Source organism: Pogona vitticeps, chromosome 2 (genome assembly GCF_051106095.1).
Source record: "Pogona vitticeps strain Pit_001003342236 chromosome 2, PviZW2.1, whole genome shotgun sequence".
NCBI classification, from domain to species: domain Eukaryota; kingdom Metazoa; phylum Chordata; class Lepidosauria; order Squamata; family Agamidae; genus Pogona; species Pogona vitticeps.
Window position 1 is genome coordinate 103311531 of NC_135784.1, and position 18003 is coordinate 103329533.

The 18003-nt window shown below is 39.8% G+C and overlaps 1 protein-coding gene across 2 annotated transcripts in view; it reads left to right on the plus strand.

Moving 5' to 3' along the window:
- FSTL4 (follistatin like 4) overlaps positions 1–18003 on the plus strand; it is a 573664-nt gene that overhangs the window by 532727 nt on the left and 22934 nt on the right. The window contains exons 9-11 of one of the 2 annotated variants that reach the window (XM_072990161.2): positions 10525–10686; positions 11834–11968; positions 15517–15543. In XM_072990161.2, coding sequence (XP_072846262.2) covers positions 10525–10686; positions 11834–11968; positions 15517–15543 — 324 coding nt within the window. The remainder of the gene's footprint in view (positions 1–10524; positions 10687–11833; positions 11969–15516; positions 15544–18003) is intronic. The other variant, XM_072990162.2, reaches the window with a different exon arrangement.

Sequence of the window (18003 nt, forward strand, 5' to 3'; positions counted from 1 at the left end):
GTCCAGCTCTCACTTCCATACAACACAACAGGAAAAACCATAGCTTTGACTATTCGGACTTTTGTTGGCAAGGTGATGTCTCTGCTTTTTAAGATGCTGTCAAGGTTTGTCATTGCTTTCCTCCCAAGAAGCAGGCGTCTTTTAATTTCATGGCTGCTGTCTCCATCTGCAGTGATCATGGAGCCCAAGAAAGTAAAATCTGTCACTGCCTCCATATCTTCCCCTTCTATTTCCCAGGAGGTGATGGGACCAGTGGCCATGATCTTAGTTTTTTTGATGTTGAGTTTCAGACCGTTTTTTGCACTCTCGTCTTTCACCCTCATTACAAGGTTCTTTAGTTCCTCCTCACTTTCCGCCATCAGAGTGGTATCATCTGCATATCGGAGGTTGTTGATATTTCTTCCGGCAATCTTAATTCCAGCTTGGGATTCCTCCAGTCCAGCCTTCCGCATGATGTATTCTGCATATAAGTTAAATAAGCAGGGGGACAATATACAGCCTTGTCGTACTCCTTTCCCAGTTTTGAACCAATCCGTTGTTTCATATCCAGTTCTAGCTGTTGCTTCCTGTCCCACATATAGGTTTCTCAGGAGACAGATAAGGTGGTCAGGCACTCCCGTTTCTTTAAGGACTTGCCATAGTTTGCTGTGGTCCACACAGTCAAAGGCTTTTGCATAAGAGCCTCGTGGCGCAGTGGTTAAAACGCTGTACTGCAGCTAAAACTCTGCTCACGACCTGGGGTTCAAATCCCAGGTAGCCGGCTCAAGGTTGACTCAGCCTTCCATCCTTCCGAGGTCGGTAAAATGAGTACCCAGCTTGCTGGGGGGGCAATGTGTAGCCTGTATAATTAAAATTGTAAACCGCCTGGAGAGTGCTTGTAGCGCTATGGGGCGGTATATAAGTCCAATAAATAAATAAATAAATAAATAATAGTCAATGAAGCAGAAGTAGATATTTTTCTGGAACTCTCTGGCTTTCTCCATAATCCAGCGCATGTTGGCAATTTGGTCTCGAGTTCCTCTGCCCCTTCGGAATCCCGCTTGTACTTCTGGGACTTCTCTGTCCACATACTGCTGAAGCCTACCTTGTCTGATTTTGAGCATATGTTGGGGTGCCCTGGGGGAAAAATTAGAGCAAATTGTTTCATTCCTCGTGTGAATGCCTAAAAAAAGAGGGGACTAGTCCACCCCAGTACCAAACAGGGGGACGAGTGCCTGTCTGGACATGCTCAAAATCATGGAGGTTGCAAAATAAAGGCAGTGGATTCCTTTCTTCAGGCCTTCCATCTCCTGTGCATTGTTCTTTGCCTACTGCCTCCTGTTTCCTAGTGTTAGTTTCTTCCCCCAGTGAGCCTTGTCTTCTCAGATTCCTCGTATGGAAAGAGTGAAGAACTAGGACTCTGGAGACGAGGGTTTGAATTCCCACTTGGCCATAGAAACTTACTGGGAGAGTGGAATTGGTAAAACCAATGAAAATTTCACTTATCTTGAAAACCGCTATAAGTCGGTTCCGACTGGACAACACAGAACACGCACACACCTGTCTTCTCATGCTATGTTAAAAAATGCAGAAGCCTCGAATTACTCATCTTAGCTTCTAATGAAAGTTTAGATTTGATAGGACCTGGCACCCACGTATATGTTTTTCTGGAGGTCCGTGGTAATTGCAAGGTACTCATTCGACACCATATTTCAAATGAGAGGATTTTTTCCCCTGCTAGCTTTCCTCATTGTCCAGCTTTCACATCTGTACAGAGTAATGAGAGTTACCACAGTATAGATGATATTGGTCTTGGTCTCCATTGACACATCCTTTCATTTTCTTGCTCATTCATAGCTGCCCTTTCAGATCTTGGACTTCTTTTGCATGTTGTGCTTGAAGGCATAAAAACCTTTAATTATTTCAATTTCCTCATCATTAACATTAAAACCATGTAATTCTTCTGTAGTGATGTTTTTTCTTCTTCTTAATTTTCAGCTTGCAAGATTCTGATTGCTCAAGTCCAAGACTGTTTTTGCATTTAGTTCTTTGACTTTCCTTGGTATCCATTTTGTGTCATTGCTATTTTCTGCCACTAATATATTGTCATTTTCATATTACTATTCATGTTTCTTCTACCAATTTAAAAACTTTCCTGGCTGACAACTTTTGCCAATGAGAAACCATTCTGTTTCACCATATTTTGTCCTCACAATTACTTCTTATCCAGAGTACAGGTTACACAACACAACAATCAAGTTCTTCAGTGTACTGTTTCCATATAGTCTTTATTATATTCTAAAGTAAAAGGTTCCCCTTGACAATTTTTGTCCAGTCGTGTTCGACTCTAGGGGGCGGTGCTCATCCCCGTTTCCAAGCCATAGAGCCAGCGTTTGTCTGAAGACAATCTTCCTGCATTCCTCTCTGATTATGTTTCTGGTTTTAGCCTACATTTCATCTGATTCACAGTTGATTGAGCTTAGTAATTTAGATCAGTTCTTTATATGGCCCTCAATTCTTCATGAATTTCATTTAAATCATATTTTCATTGTTCCAATGTTTCTCTTCACTTTAATCTAATTTTTGTTCATGGTGTGCACCACAGTCTCCATAATCCATTTAGGAACTGGATTAATTCAGTTCAAATATTTGTTTGTTTGTATTCTTGAAGGCTTTCACGGCTGGAATCCGATGGTTGTTGTGAGTTTTCCAGGCTGTTTGGCTGTGTTCTTTAGGTTTTTTTCCCATTTTTTTTAATTTTTTACTTTATATGCACATATCCATACATAGACATATATATACACACATATGCCTAAATCTCTGTCTACAAATGATACATACTGTAGAGCTTAGCCTACAAGCCTTTTGTATAATAACACATTTCTTTCAGCAGTGTTTTCTCCTCATTATTCCTTTTGGTCATTTTCTATTTATTACAAAGTTTTTGCTTTCCACCATTCGTAGAACATATTCCAGCTTTAATAGTAAGTTGACTTTTCTTGCCCTTTTAGTCTCTTTGTAAGTCTATCCATTTCAGCGCACTCTAATATTTTTTTGATAATCACTTCGTCTTTTGGTGGGTCTCCCTCCTTCCATACTTGTGCCCATGCTAATTTAGCAGCTGTAAGGACATGTGATATTAAGTAATAACTTTGCTTATTTATATTATTTGGTATTAGTCCCAATAAAAAAGTTTCTGGTTTAAATTGTATTTCTCGTTTAGTCATTTGTTTGATCCATGTATACAGTTTGACCCAATATTTCTTTGCAGTATCACATGTCCACCATGTGTGGTAATAGGTTCCTTCTTGGTTTTTACATTTCCAGCACTTATTCGAAATATTGGCAGAAATTTTTGCAAGTCTGGATGGAGGGAGATGCCATCTATAAAACATTTTATACAAATTTTCCTTATATGACGTTGCTAATGTTAATTTAAGATTTTTAGTCCACATTTGTTGCCATTTCTCAAGTTCAATACTATATCCAAAATTTTTTGACCATTTTACCATTGTTTCCTTAACCTCCTCATCTTGAGTGTCCCATTGCAATAAAAACTTATATGCTTTTTGAGTTTGTTGTTTTTCTGTAGTGAGTAATATTTTATCAAGTGCTGTGTATTCGCTATAAAATCCTCCTGTTTTTTTATCCTGATTATAGATCGATTGCAGTTGTAGTTGGGGCCACCATGAAAAAGTCAGTCCTTGACTCTCTAGTTGATCTTTTGTCTTTAACAGCCCTTCCTTATTTAGGAGCTTGTTATATGTCGTTAACTTCTCAAATTTCAATAGGTTTGGGTGCGTGAATGCTTCCATCGGTGAGATCCACCTAGGAGTTTTCATATACATTTTACATTTAATTTTTTCCCAGACTTTTAGTAGAGAATTTCTTATTATATTTCTCTCGAAGTATTTATGAGTTTTTGCTTTCCCATACCATAGGAAGGCATGCCAGCCCTCCTGAAGTTCATGTCCTTCTAAATATAGTATTCTTTTATTTTTTAATTTTATCCACTCCTTAATCCAATTCAGAGCACTCGCTTGATAATATAAATTCCAATTTGGTAGGCCAAATCCCCCTCTTTCTTTTGCATCTTGTAACAGTTTAAGTTTAATTCTGGGCTTCTTCCTTTGCCATATAAATTTTGTAACTAAAGTATTTAGCTCTTGAAAAAATTTCTGCTCTAATTTAATTGGTAGATTTTGAAAGAGGAAAATTACTTTTGGGAGGATGTTCATTTCGATCGTTGCAATTTTACCTAGAAAGGATAATTGTAATTTCTCCCATCTTGTCAGCTCTTGTTCTATATGTTCCAGGAGTTTCCCATAATTGTCTTCCTTTAATGAGGACCCTCTAGCAGTCAAGTTTATTCCTAAATATTTTACTTTCTTGGCTATTTGAATTCCTGTCTTGGATGTAAGTTGAGTCTTTTGTTCCTGAGTTAGATTTTTGGTTATGAATGTTGTTTTTTCTTGGTTTATTTCTAGTCCAGCTACATGGCCGTATTCCTTTATTTGCTGAAGTAAGTTTGGGGCTGTTTCCACTGGATTTTCCAGAATAAAGACCAAATCATCTGCAAATGCTTGGAGTTTGTATGTTTCATCTTTAATCTTTGTTCCTTGTATTTCTTCATTTTTTCTTACTTCTCTATTTAGTATTTCCAATGAAAGAATAAAGAGGAGAGGAGAGAGTGGGCACCCTTGTCGTGTACCTTTAGTGATTTCGATTTTGTCTGTTCCTTCTCCATTTACGATTATTTTTGCTATTTGCTTTGTATGAATTGCTTTTATCATGTTTAGAAAATTTTGTCCAACATCCATGACCTCCAATTGTGCTTTCATAAATTCCCAGTTTAGATTGTCAAAAGCTTTTTGAGCATCTAAAAATAAAAGCGCCATTTGTTTTTCTGGGTGTTCTTCATAATATTCTAAGATATTTATTATTGTTCTTATGTTGTTTTTTAATTGTCGTTTGGGGAGGAAGCCGTTTTGGTCTTCATGTATAAATTGTACTAAATATTTTTTCAATCTTTCCGCCATGACACTTGCAAATATTTTATAGTCTACGTTAAGTAGTGAAATTGGCCTGTAGTTCCCTATTTGAGTTAGATCTGTTCCTTCCTTGGGTAATAGCGTGATGTTTGTTTCCAACCAGGTTTCTGGAATCGTTTCTTCTTTTAGTGCTTGATTACACACCTTTTTTAGTGGTTCCAGTAATTCTTCTTGAAATGTTTTATAGTATTCCGCGGGAAGCCCATCTGGACCAGGAGTTTTCTCATTTTTTTGCTTATTTATACTTTCCATTATTTCCATCGTTGTTACTTCGGCATTCATCATCTTTTTTATTTCATCTGGTATTTTGGGGGGATTTGCTCTTTCCAAATAGTTTCTTGGATAGTTGAGTATTTATTGCTGTGGGATCAGCTTTTGTCCTTTTCAGGAGATTGGGTGATTATGGTGATCACCATGTTTTTTGTTCTGGGTGTATTATTGTGATAAGGGGGAGATATGATCTGTCACAGTGATTGATGGGTGTCATTAGCTGGTCTTTTGTGTGCAGTAAAAGGACAAAAGCTGAACCCACAGCTATAAATACTCAACTATCCAACAAACTGCGACAGAGCACAGACAGAGTTCTGACTCCTGTCCTCTGAAGATGCTGGCCACAGAGACTGGCGAAAAGTTAGGAAGAGAAACCTTCAAAATATGGCCAAACATCCCGGAAAACCCACAACAACCATAGTTTGTTTGTTTGTATGTTTGTTTTGCTTGCTTGCTTGTTTAGACTTATGCCCCATGCATTTAGTGGACCAGCCATTATTCTGGGCGGCTTCCAAAAATAACATGAATATATAAACAGAATTAAAATAATGAACATATAAAAACTAAAACCCCTCAGAAAACCTCCAATCTAGCAAATATTCCAAGACTCAGAATTGCAAACCATGGGCCTGCATAAATTACTAAGACATGCTCTGGCAAGAACACTTGCTGACTTGTAGTTATCAGCACAAGTCCATATTTCATAACACCTTGATTAAACGCCAACCACACTAAGTTAAAATACAGTGGTGCCTCGCATAGCGAGGTTAATCCGTTCCGGATTAACCTTCGCTATGCGAAAACATCGCTAAACGGGAATAAAAAAGCCATAGAAACGCATTGAACTTCATTCAATGCGTTCCTATGGCTTTAAAACTCACCATTAAGCGATGTTTTTCCATAGCGCCGCCATTTTCGCGCCCTCGGTAAGCGAGGGCAGGGCGCGAAAATGTGGCGCGGACCTTCCGGCGGCCATTTTGGAACCGCCAATCAGCTGTTCTCCCCGCTTCGTTCTGCGAAAATCGCTAAGCGAATTGCTTAGCGATCATCGCAAAGCGAAAAAACGCTATAGGGGCCATCGCTGAGCGAACGCTCCAGCGATGGCCCGGACCCCCTCGCTATGCGAATTCATCGCATAGCGAAGCACTCGCTAAGCGAGGCACTACTGTAGTTGCACAATTAAACTGTGTTCAAGTGGTTAGGTTTGTAAAAACAGTGGCACCCTCATGAGTGAAGTGCTTGGAGGTTAAATTGTTGTCAGATACATGAAATTCCCCAGTCCTTTAGCTTTTATTGGAATATTCCTCCCCAGTTCCTTCAAAATTAAACTGGATGGAACAGAGAGGTCAAATGATAATCTCATTTGCACAGAGCTTTTGTATAACTACAGCAGTACATGGTGCAGAAGGGCTGGCAATTATATGTTTAGTTGTGTATTTCCAGAATAGATAAATCAAATGTTGTCCTACACTTTTTGGTGTTCAAATTTGGAGACTCTGTAGACATCCGCATAAAAGGTTAATGAGTTTTTCCACCAGGGCATTTAGTTGCTTTGTGGTCTAGATCATTGGTCCCCAACCTTGGCCCTCCAGATGTTCTTGGACTACAGCTCTCAGAATCCTTCACCACCACCTCTGCTGGCCAGGATTTCTGGGAGTTGAAGTCCAAGAACATCTGGAGGCCCAAGGTTGGGGACTACTGATCTATATTCTAGAGTAGAGATGACTTATGTTTTCATTTGCTGGTGTACACATTTCATTTCTCCCTCAAAGCTCTGGGTGAGGTCCGGAAACACTGCCCTTGTTGAAGTTCATTATGTCAAAGCTGAAACTGGCAGGTCAGAAAGAGAATATGAAGAAAACAGGGTGGAAATCTGTTAGGTGAAATACAGTATTTTGGCTGTACTCCTGGACCCTAAGAACTAACATTCTGGGACACCTTAATATTCATGGTGAGTCCACCCTGGTGGGGTCAACTCAGACTTTATAGTTGCCATGACAGTTACAAGGCTTTTGCAAGACATACTCTGGCCTGTATTCTCAGCTGATTTGGAGCAGGTCTGCAGTGGGAAGGGGGCTCTTTTTGTCTTCATTCTTGTCAGACATTTTCCTGTTGAAGTTTAGATTGACAGCTGCTGTCTCCCCCATCCATTATCTTAGTCCACTCTCAGACCTATGGTAGCTGATTAGATTCCTGAATGCCCTTGGAGCTTTCAGCTCACGTGGTTGGCACTCCTGTCAAGGTTAAGGAATAATGAGACAGGCTGTTGGTGTGTGATTCATCCCAAATATCCTTTATCGTGCTGTGAAAGGACAATTGACCACTGGAGTAGCAATGGAGTTAGTACAATGAAATAAATTGTAATTGTAATTTGTAATTGCAATGAAATAAGATGTGATGATAGAAAGCTGGGAGACACAAGTGGCTGATGTTGCAGGGTAAACACGACAGCTCAGTAATCATATCTGCTTTGTGGCAGTGATGGCAGCAAATTGTTCTGCAGGCCACCCATGGTTTCAATTCTTGCCATCTCAGGAATAACTTCTAGCTGAAGAGGGTTGACCCAGAGGGTCCAACAAGTGAGTAATACACTTTTATGAGACAGAATGGAGGTGGCTGTGTGTATATTTCTAATGTGAGGTTCTATTCCAGTCTTAAAATATCACTGGTTGCCTCCTTTTTCAAAGCCCAATTTAGCTCCTAGCACTTCCCCTTAAAAACCTTGAATGTCACTGGGCCCAAATACTGGAAAGACCGACTCTTCCTATACTAGAAAGTACTGGTTGCATCTTGAAATCTTCCATGGATGTGTTTAGGGATGTGACAAATCCTTGAACATTTATTCATTCTCATCAAGGCAGCTTGTTGAGAAGTCACTGGTTCCAATGATTTCTGACTTTCAGCAGAAGAATGGAGTTAGGATTTATTTTCTTTGAGATTTCCTCAAAACATCTCAGCACAGATCTAATGTATTTTCTGTTTGTAGAGCAAATTACACATATACATTGCAAAGAAGGGATGTGGTGGCGCTGCGGGCTAAACCGCAGAAGCCTGTGCTGCAGGGTCAGAAGACCAAGCAGTCGTAAGATCAAATCCACGTGACGGAGTGAGCTCCCGTCGCTTGTCCCAGCTCCCGCCAACCTAGTGGTTCGAAAGCATGCAAATTCAAGTAGATCAATAGGGACCACCTCGGTGGGAAGGTAACAGCGTTCCGTGTCTAAGTCGCACTGGCCATGTGACCACGGAAGATTGTCTTTGGACAAAACGCTGGCTCTATGGCTTGGAAACGGGGATGAGCACCGCCCCCTAGGGTCGAACACGACTGGACAAAAATTGTCAAGGGAAACCTTTACCTTTATTGCAAAGAAAGAACTAGCTGAGAGACTCAAACTATTGGTTTTTCTAGATTTTTTTTAAAGTCCATGCAACAGAGCAGCAGCTGCTGGAATTTTACACAACTGCATATTTGCAAAAATCATTCTAGCAAGCATGAGTAATCTCACTGATACTGCCAGAGAATACCTCATCATCTCAAAAGTAAGAAGGACAAAATGGTTTTGTCTTATTCTTGTGCAGAAAGCTGGAACAAGCATGGAGTTACATCATTAATGGAGGCCTGACTCTCAAGTGTTCCCTTAGGATTTTGTGTAATTACAGAAGAAGGGTCTTTCTGTGCATAATAACCTGGTTTTGGAATGCCTCCCCTATAATGACACGTCTGGCACCTAAACTACCATCTTTATATCCAGGCATTTTAATTTGTATAAATCTTTGAGCCTGCCCATGTCACTCAATTTATTTTTTTATTGCCGGCTTTTATTTTATCAATTAGATATTAATTTCACCATACAGTATCTTGTTTTTAAATGGTGCATTTTCAATCTTGAACACCACTCCAGAATTTCACATGTTGAAGAATAGTAGAGATATGTTTCAAATGCAAAAATACATAAGAAAGGAGGAGGTTCACAACAGACGTGCTATCCGGGCTGGCTGTGGAAATGTTCAGTCAGAACATAGCACACACGGAAGAGTCATGGGCAGAAGCTGAATCTGGCATTTACTGTTTAGCATTTTGGATTACAACTGCCTATATCGCTCTGCAAATTCTAGTTAATGGACAGTGTAAAAGCACAGTACAGTGGACAACAACCAGAACTGGTTTTTCAGCCAGCATTATGAGGTTCTCTGTGGAACTAGGGCACAGTCCAGCTCACTCTCTGCATTTTTAAGGCACCTTGGGAACTGAAAGGAGGATTATCTTGCTAAACTATCAATTAGCTGCAAAATTTAGGCAGGGCTGACCTTGAAGCAGTGGTGGTTGCAAGTTCTTTTGCTATAGTTTTAAATTTTAGTCTTCCGTTTTAAATAGCAGACTCAGTGGGAGCCACCGTTCCTCCAGCCAAAACCCCCTCAGTGTTCCAGAATGAGATTTTCATTAGACATAACGGAAAACACCACTTAGGCTCATGAAAAGGCAGCTCTGCTGCTATCGTCCTTGCCAATGGTGAAGGGGAAATGTATCTTTGTGTATTGTGTATGTGTCTCGTTCTCTGTGTTTAATGAACAAACTACTGTACTATGATTGCTAAATGTAAGTCCCTTGCTCACCCACAGAGAAACAGACTGACCTCGGAAAACATACCTGTTCCATTATCTCCGTAGTTCTGCTCCCTCAGAAGGGGCTGAAATTCTAATTTTGCTGGTCTTAGTTCCATTTTGCTTGTTTTTACCTCAATGATTTCACTGACCATGCAGCTGAAGTGCTGGGTTATTGATATTGCCATATACAGGCATGGACATCAGGCAGCAAAATCAAGCAACTTCTAATGCAGCAATAACAGCCTCATTTTCTCTCAATTTCATGGAGGGCAGAATTATTATATGAGAGTTACATTTGTTAGACAAAAATTTGTTTCTTCCTGATTTCCAACACAAGATCCATGTACCTTGTACATGCTGTTGCGGAACAACAACAACAATTTGGAGTAGGTAGGTGGCTGGCAGGGAAAAGACGACATCCATCTATACGCTTTCTCATCTGCAGCTTCAGAGGTTAAGAAAAAGATGCAGCCCAGCCGGTGAGAGGAAGAAACATGTAATTGCATGTAACACATGGTTTGGCTCCGAATATAGTGTTTGATGTTAGAGAATTGCAGGGGACAATAAGAGCTGACATACGACAGCTTGCTTTAAAGTCACCGATTCTTTTTCCTTTCTGCAGTGCCACCTGTGATTCGTGTCTATCCTGAGACCCAGGCGCAAGAACCTGGCGTTTCAGCGAGCCTCAAATGTCACGCCGAGGGCATTCCGAATCCAAAAATCTCCTGGCTAAAGAATGGCATTGGTGTCGTGCCAAAATTGTCTAAGCAACTTATGCTCTTAGGTAAGAATTTTAAAAAAAAAAACCCAACAACCATGTTTCATTTGTCATAAGCCAGAATCAAATGGAACACTGCTTGTATTCAATTTTCTTTACTAATTCACCATCATATTTCTATCGATGTTAAACCTTCCTACTTCTTCCCTGCTAAAGCCTGTGTCCCAAATCTGTGCTGTTTGGGATGAAAGATAATTGGCCCCACATCTTGCATAAATCATGGCACAGATGTCAAGTGTTTCCTCTTTTCATTTGGCAGTAGAGGAATGGGATTTTTTTTTTGTTTCTTCCCTCAGTTTAAAGTTGAGATAACCTAAAATTAATGCACAAAATATGTTTTTAATTGCTTTCTCATTTCCCGTAGAACCACACTTTTATTATATATTCATTTCATTATAAAACAGTATATTCAATATTAATATTCTCTGAAGTTCATAAATGTTTCAAGAAGTTGTCTGTCCCTTTTTCTTACAAACCTTCCTTGGCTTCAGGAAAAAAGTAAAGCCCTGGCTCTTTACTCAAGTTTGTCATACTGTTGCCCCTGTTTAATTTAATTATATTTTTTGTTTAGTCTCTCTAATTTTTTATAACCCACCTTTTATGGTTGATTGCTGGTCTGTCACCATCATGTATCCTATTATAGATTTGATTTATGATTGTGATATTTAGCCACGGGGCCCTTGCTTGTTTCACCAAACACTGAGTTCACGCACAAGTATCTCATCATATCTTTTACCTTGCTGCCACCAGTTGACCTCTGTCAACACCCTTTAATTAGAAAGATTGAGGTCCAGGCTGAGTATAAAGTTGAACAACACAGGTTTATTGATTACAGTTCGCTTACATAGGTTCTTCACAGACTTTAATGTATTCATTTGATTATTAATAACTTGTTTCACTCTTAACTCTTTTAGCTCTCTATAAGTTCCACACTCTTAATTCCTAACTCTGCTACCCTCTCTAACTACCACAGACTAACTTCTACTTCAGACTCTCATCTCTGACTCTCTTTCTCTTCCCTATCTTAAATTTTTAAGGCTTTAATTTCAGTGGAGCTCCATAACAAATTAATGTTGCCACCTAAAAATTCCTTTCTTTCTTAAATCAGTTCTAGGTTAGGACAATTTATGGATTTTCCCCCTTTTTCTTGCAGCAAATGGAAGTGAACTTCACATCAACAGTGTTCGATATGAAGACACCGGTGCCTATACTTGCATTGCTAAAAATGAAGTGGGAGTAGATGAGGATATTTCTTCTCTCTTCATTGAAGATTCAGCTAGAAAAACCCGTAAGTGTAACATTGACATAAACTTTCTAATCTGTTTATTTTTGTTTCATATGACTGTGTGAGAGTATATATCTGAGACTACTCTTTGCCTGCCCACTTGTTTATGTATTGTCAGCTTGAGTAAATGGAACCAAATTAGCTTTTATTTAAGTAAAGGCCCACAGGTGTAGGCTTCATGTAGCCATTCAGGCATCTAACCTAATTGGTAGTCCCAACTAAACTAGACCCATTGAATCAATTGTGTATATATACAACCATCGACTTATTGTTCCACGGGTGATTTGACGGCTCTGCTCTTGTTGAGAATCTCAACTGGATCGAGGCCCTAGTTTCCATTGGTCACTAGAAGAGTACAGGGACTTTGTTCCCTCCTTTCTTTATGAATGGTCAGACTCTGCTTTAAAAAAAAGCCAATTAATTATGTTGTGGAATCTAATGGCCCTTAAAGGCAACCCATCTTAAGATGTTCTCTGTGGAACATGAAGAACATAGTGATGTGTAGATCCTGCCCTTGGATCAAGAGAGCACTGAAACCTGCCTGTACTTCTTTGAAACAGACTGGGATGTTCACTGCTGTAACAGTGGGGATTAGCTGGGTCAGAAGGATCATAAGCTTCAAGAAGACAGCTACTCATTAGTGAACTCCTAATGACTGATATCCATGTCCTCCAAGTTTGCTGTGCTTATTGGTCCCTTCCTGTCACCTTGGCATCTCCATGGAGACATCCAAAAAAGCAGGGAATTTGGGGATATCATGATCCACATCAGATGGATCATAGCCTCTGGACCATGGCCACCTTCTGCTGATATCTGCTGGAGGACGCTGTGACTGAGAAACTTTCCAGAATTCTTTGGCTCTGTTTTTGCACAGATTCTGAAACAGAGCTAGGTTCAAACATTGCCATCTGTTGAGGATATATCCAATAGACTTGGTTAGCATACCTCAGGGCATGAGTGGAATGTGGTGGAAGTGTAGCTGAGAAAAGACCTACTATGGACTATGTTCTGACTTGAAGAAATCTGTGGGTTATGAAGTAACATGGTTCAGTTTATAACAGGGAAGAACAAGACATGACCTGTTTTGTGAAAGGTGAAACAACCACATTTCTTCTAACAAGTAGGAGCTGGTACCCATTATTTTGGTGAGGCAAAATGTGCAGGAGCCCGTGGTGGGGAGACCAGGATGATATGCAAAGCCAGAGCAAAAGTCAGTATTTATACTTGCACACATGGACTCATACAGACCCTTGTTCAAACACACAGAGAGGCAGGCAAACTGGCAGGCAGGGGTATGTTAACTCAGACAGTATCTTTCCCACTCACCATTTATTCCCATTCATTCCCTCTACAGCCATGCCAGAATTGCCCTGGCTCCTTTTCTAAGCTAGCTTATTTGCACCCATCCTCTCATTCTCTCTCCTGGCCCCATTCCCATATACATCCACTCACAAAACACACAAGACAGCCAAAGAACAAGGGAGGAAAAAACATGAAGAGGCAAGCAAGTGTGAGGGCCATGTTCTTGTGTAAAACTCATCGTTCACTTGAGGAGGAATAAAACCAATGAAAGAAGATTGCCAGCCATGCCAAAACAAAGAAGAAAAAGAAATATTTTTTCCTTCTCCCCAAAAGAAAAATGTGGAAAAAGAAGGGGAAAATCAGCTGTATTTGTCTAGGGAACTCGAGTCCTGTACATGTATTCCTAGAAGTTAACAGAAGAATTTGCTTCTGAGTCAACGGGAATAAGATAGCAGCAGAATGAGCTTCATTAAATAAAAAAAAAACCAGAGAAACGCTTGCCTCTTGCTCCCACTTAAATCCACTGAAGCTCATTGGCATAGGCAACCTCTCTTCTACAGCTCCTGACTCTTTCCCCCAGTAAGCAGGCTATAGATTCAGGATGGGAAACAGAAACCAGGAGATCAGCTCTGAGACTCAAGCCTTGACATGAATCTAATACACAAATCTGCAGCTGCGGAATCATAGACACAGAGAGAGAGAGAGGGACACACACACACACACACACACACACACACACACACACACACACATAAATTGCACAGTATAGCAACAGAGAAACAAGTAAGCAAACACAAAACCCCTAGGGCAATAAGATTATTGCCTATTTGTCCCCCCCCCCCTCAGCTGCTGGCATTTAAAGCTTCTTTCTTCATGGAGGGACTTGCGTGAAACTTCAGGGACTGGGAGCCATCTGTAGGCACAAAACAACAGTTATATTTAAGAACAATTACTTTTTTGCCTTTGAGGTAGCTCCCTTAAGGTGGACTCCAAAACATAATCTGTGCTTGGGGTACGGGCTGCTCCTGATGGAAGGGTGGGAAGAAGCCTGAGTGTGAGGTCGGACTGTGCTTAAACCTCTTAAATTATGTGTATTTTAAAAAGACTATATAAGATTAATCTTACAATCCCTTACACACATTATGAAAATCACTGGCAAATCCAAATCTCCAAAAGCTACTTTACATTTATTCTCTGTAAAGGTTACCAATAAAATATTTGAACAGATACATGTAAACGTGTAATGCACGCATCTGATAGGCACCTGCCTCAGAGTTAGGGTTCCAAATTGGCAGCATCTCATTCCTTAAGAATTTGAGAATGGACCTCACACCTCAAGTCTCAAGGCCAAAGCCCTAGGGTACATAAATTCTAGTGCACAAGCCATCAGTCAGCAGGAACCTGAGATTTTTTGTGGCTATCTAATTTACATGCATTCCATAGCAAACACAGTAGCTTAAATCCAATTCTTAATGCCAACTACATACAATCCATTGAATAAATAGCACTTGTAAATACTTGCTTGCTGATTCTATGGGTCTCTGTTTAGTTGGGACTAGCGAACTGAATTTAGTTCAAAGTTACCCCTGCATATGGTAAGAATGGACCAGTTTAAACTTTTGTTCTGAAATTACAGAATCAAAATGTTAGTGAAGATAATGGATGACAGTAGACTGCATAACTTAGCTGTTTTTATGGTATTGATGTATTGCCCAGGGAAGGTCTTTAAAAAAAACATTAAAAAGGACATCAAAGTGTTCATTAATAAGCACTAATAAGAAGAAAGCCATTGTACTCTTAATAATTATCTGTCAGCTGATTCATTACACATACGGCAAGCTTTCATGTGGTTACAACTTTTGTGTGATTGTACAAGATAAAAGGTTGTTATCCTGGAGAACAGAACATCATCTGCTATGAAAAGACACATTTTGCAATCTTTACTAAAGCAAAATTCAGAACTGTTTAGTTTAATAAGAATTTCCTGTTTATTGAAAATCTTTGATGGGGAAAATCCCAACAGAGAAAATTGACATTAGTAGGATCTGTTTTTTTCCAGGCTTTTGTTCCGGTAATATAATTTGTCTAGATGAATGATGTGAAACTATCACAGAAATTACTTTTCATTTAGAAACAAGAGCAAAAGAGTGTTATTGAATACATTTAACTGCTGCAGTGTAATTTTGACATTGTGTTTTGTTTCCTTTTCTTGAACATTTTCTGGCTCTCCCATTTCTCTGATGCTGCAGTTGCAAACATACTGTGGCGAGAGGAAGGTACTGCAGTACAATTGTCTTGTTGTAGTGATAATGTGCTTGTCTGCTTTAATAATTCCATAATGGACCATTTTCCATTAATGTTAGTGATTTGCCACTAACTACATTGACAGCCCTAGCTGAAGTCACAGGCAAAACAAGAAATGAATTGGGCATATTACTATCAGTGATGCAAGATGTAAGAAAGTTTTTCCCACAGAACATTCAAATATCCAAAAAGTTAACAACAATAATGTAGGGTAGATTCCTAAGAATATAATTAATTACGGGCAGAAACACCAGAACGAAAGCCATAATTTACTCTTACTCATGTGAAATGTATGAATATCATCCCATTATTATTTTTTTACACTTAAGAGTTACAGTTATTCTTTGTTCACAATCTCTACTTGTAGAGATGCTTATTGTTTCAGGCACAGATAGCTGTCAAGAAGCCCAAAAGGGATCTTTGCCACTTTGGGCTTCTCCCTCTGAAGTCACTTAGTGCCCTGACAGTCCATATGATATTAAAAGACATCAGAAAGTCCCCTTTGGCTGTCTAGGGGACATTTTGTTCCTAGTTTTGTGGGGACCCCAGTACATCTGAGGATGCCCATACTCCTGCCCCCAAATTTATATTTGTAAAGCATATTTTGGGCCACTAGAGGGTGTGAGAGTAACCGCCCAGAGTAGACACATTCTAAATGGGTGGTATACTACTACTACTACTACTACTACTACTACTACTACTACTACTACTACTACTACTACTACTACTACTACTACTACTACTACTACTACTAATAATAATAATAATAATAATAATAATAATAATAATAATAATAATAATAATAATAATAATAGTTTTTTATTCTGAAAAAACACACATTTTAACACAAGTCTACTTTTCATTTAACAGAACCCCCTAATAGCAACCTTTACACAAATAATAGTAATCAATATGTAAATTGTCTTCTTTGGCTTTGTCGTTCTCTCTTTAGTCCACCCATTTTGAAGTGTGGCCCTCAAACCACCAGAAAAATCATATTCTTCACCACCCAATTTGTACCACTAAATACCAGGAAAACTGTTGCATCCCCACCTTTGAATAGTATAGAACTCCTAGCCATTTTTACTTTATTTAGCAGTGTTTAGTAAAATACTGAGATATAGTAAAAAATACTGCACTAACAAATATTTTCAAAGATATGATCAATCTGTAGTCTGAATATTAGCTAAAATTATCTTAAAGACCATAGCTGACCCCGGTCGTATCCCTACTTCAGGGAGAGAACAGGTTGGTGCCTCATCCAATTCTATTTTCTAAAGTTTATCAGTTAACTCTTTCTTCAGCACTGGCAATGAAGCAGCATCACTCACTGACACATGAATGCAGCAGGCTAGTGCATGCAATGCCCTCTCATCCAATATAGCCATCACCTGGTTTTGAGAATGGCTTAGAGCAGTGATGGTGAACCTATGCCACTCGTGCCACAGCTGGCACGCAGAGTCCTTTCTAGGGGCACGTGAGCCATAAGTCGCTGGATCACTACTCCCCCACCCCCGTAGCCAAGCCTCAGGAGGCAGCTGCAGCCGCGGTGCTGGTGGTTCAGCAGGCGGCGGGTCAGGATCTGGAGCAGCTGACACTGGTAGTGGATCCAGAGTGGGGTCTCGAGGCACCTCCATGCCTGGGATTCCCCTTTCCGCCAGCACTTACAGTTCCACTGTGGCGGCACGCTGCCTGATGGTGTTTTTTTTTTCCACCCCAGTTTGGGCACTTGGGCCCAAACGTTCGACGCCACTGGCTTAGAGTCTAGCATTTCAAATTTATCTGGCTGTCTATAGAGCTCTGCCAGCTGCTTTTTACAGCATGCTTATGCAGAACCCCTCTGGCCTATGAGGAGCAGTGATACTTGATGAGGACATCACAAAATGGTATTGCTTTGCTTCCTAATTAAGATAGAGGAAGATCACAAGCCATGCCTAGTATAATTAGGACCATCTTTATACAAGCCCCACATTTTTTTAAAAAAAGTATTTTGTAGGAAAAATTCTTCACGTTAGAGAATGTGGGGTCAGATATGGCCCTTCAAGAGCCATTGATGGATACATAAAACCCCTGGACCTCTGGAGATATCACCTTCCTGGTTTGTCATTTCAACTGGAGGTGCCTTTAAACATGCCCACAGCAGGGGAGGGGAAAGATTTCCTATGGATATATCTCAATACCAGCATAACAAGGCCTGAAAAACTGGACTCTGGGATGGACCCAGTTGCTAAAATTCATAGCATGTGGCTGTTCTTCCTCAGCCAGGAAGGGAAGGTGAAGTTATACACATTGTTCCAGCCTTTCAGACATTGTCGCAATAATTTGGGAGAATACTACAAAAAGCAAATTCCATACTAGTCTTAGTGCCATACGGAGGCTTCCTGAGTTTGGAAATTTTGGACTTAAATATGATGTATTGATATATCAAATAT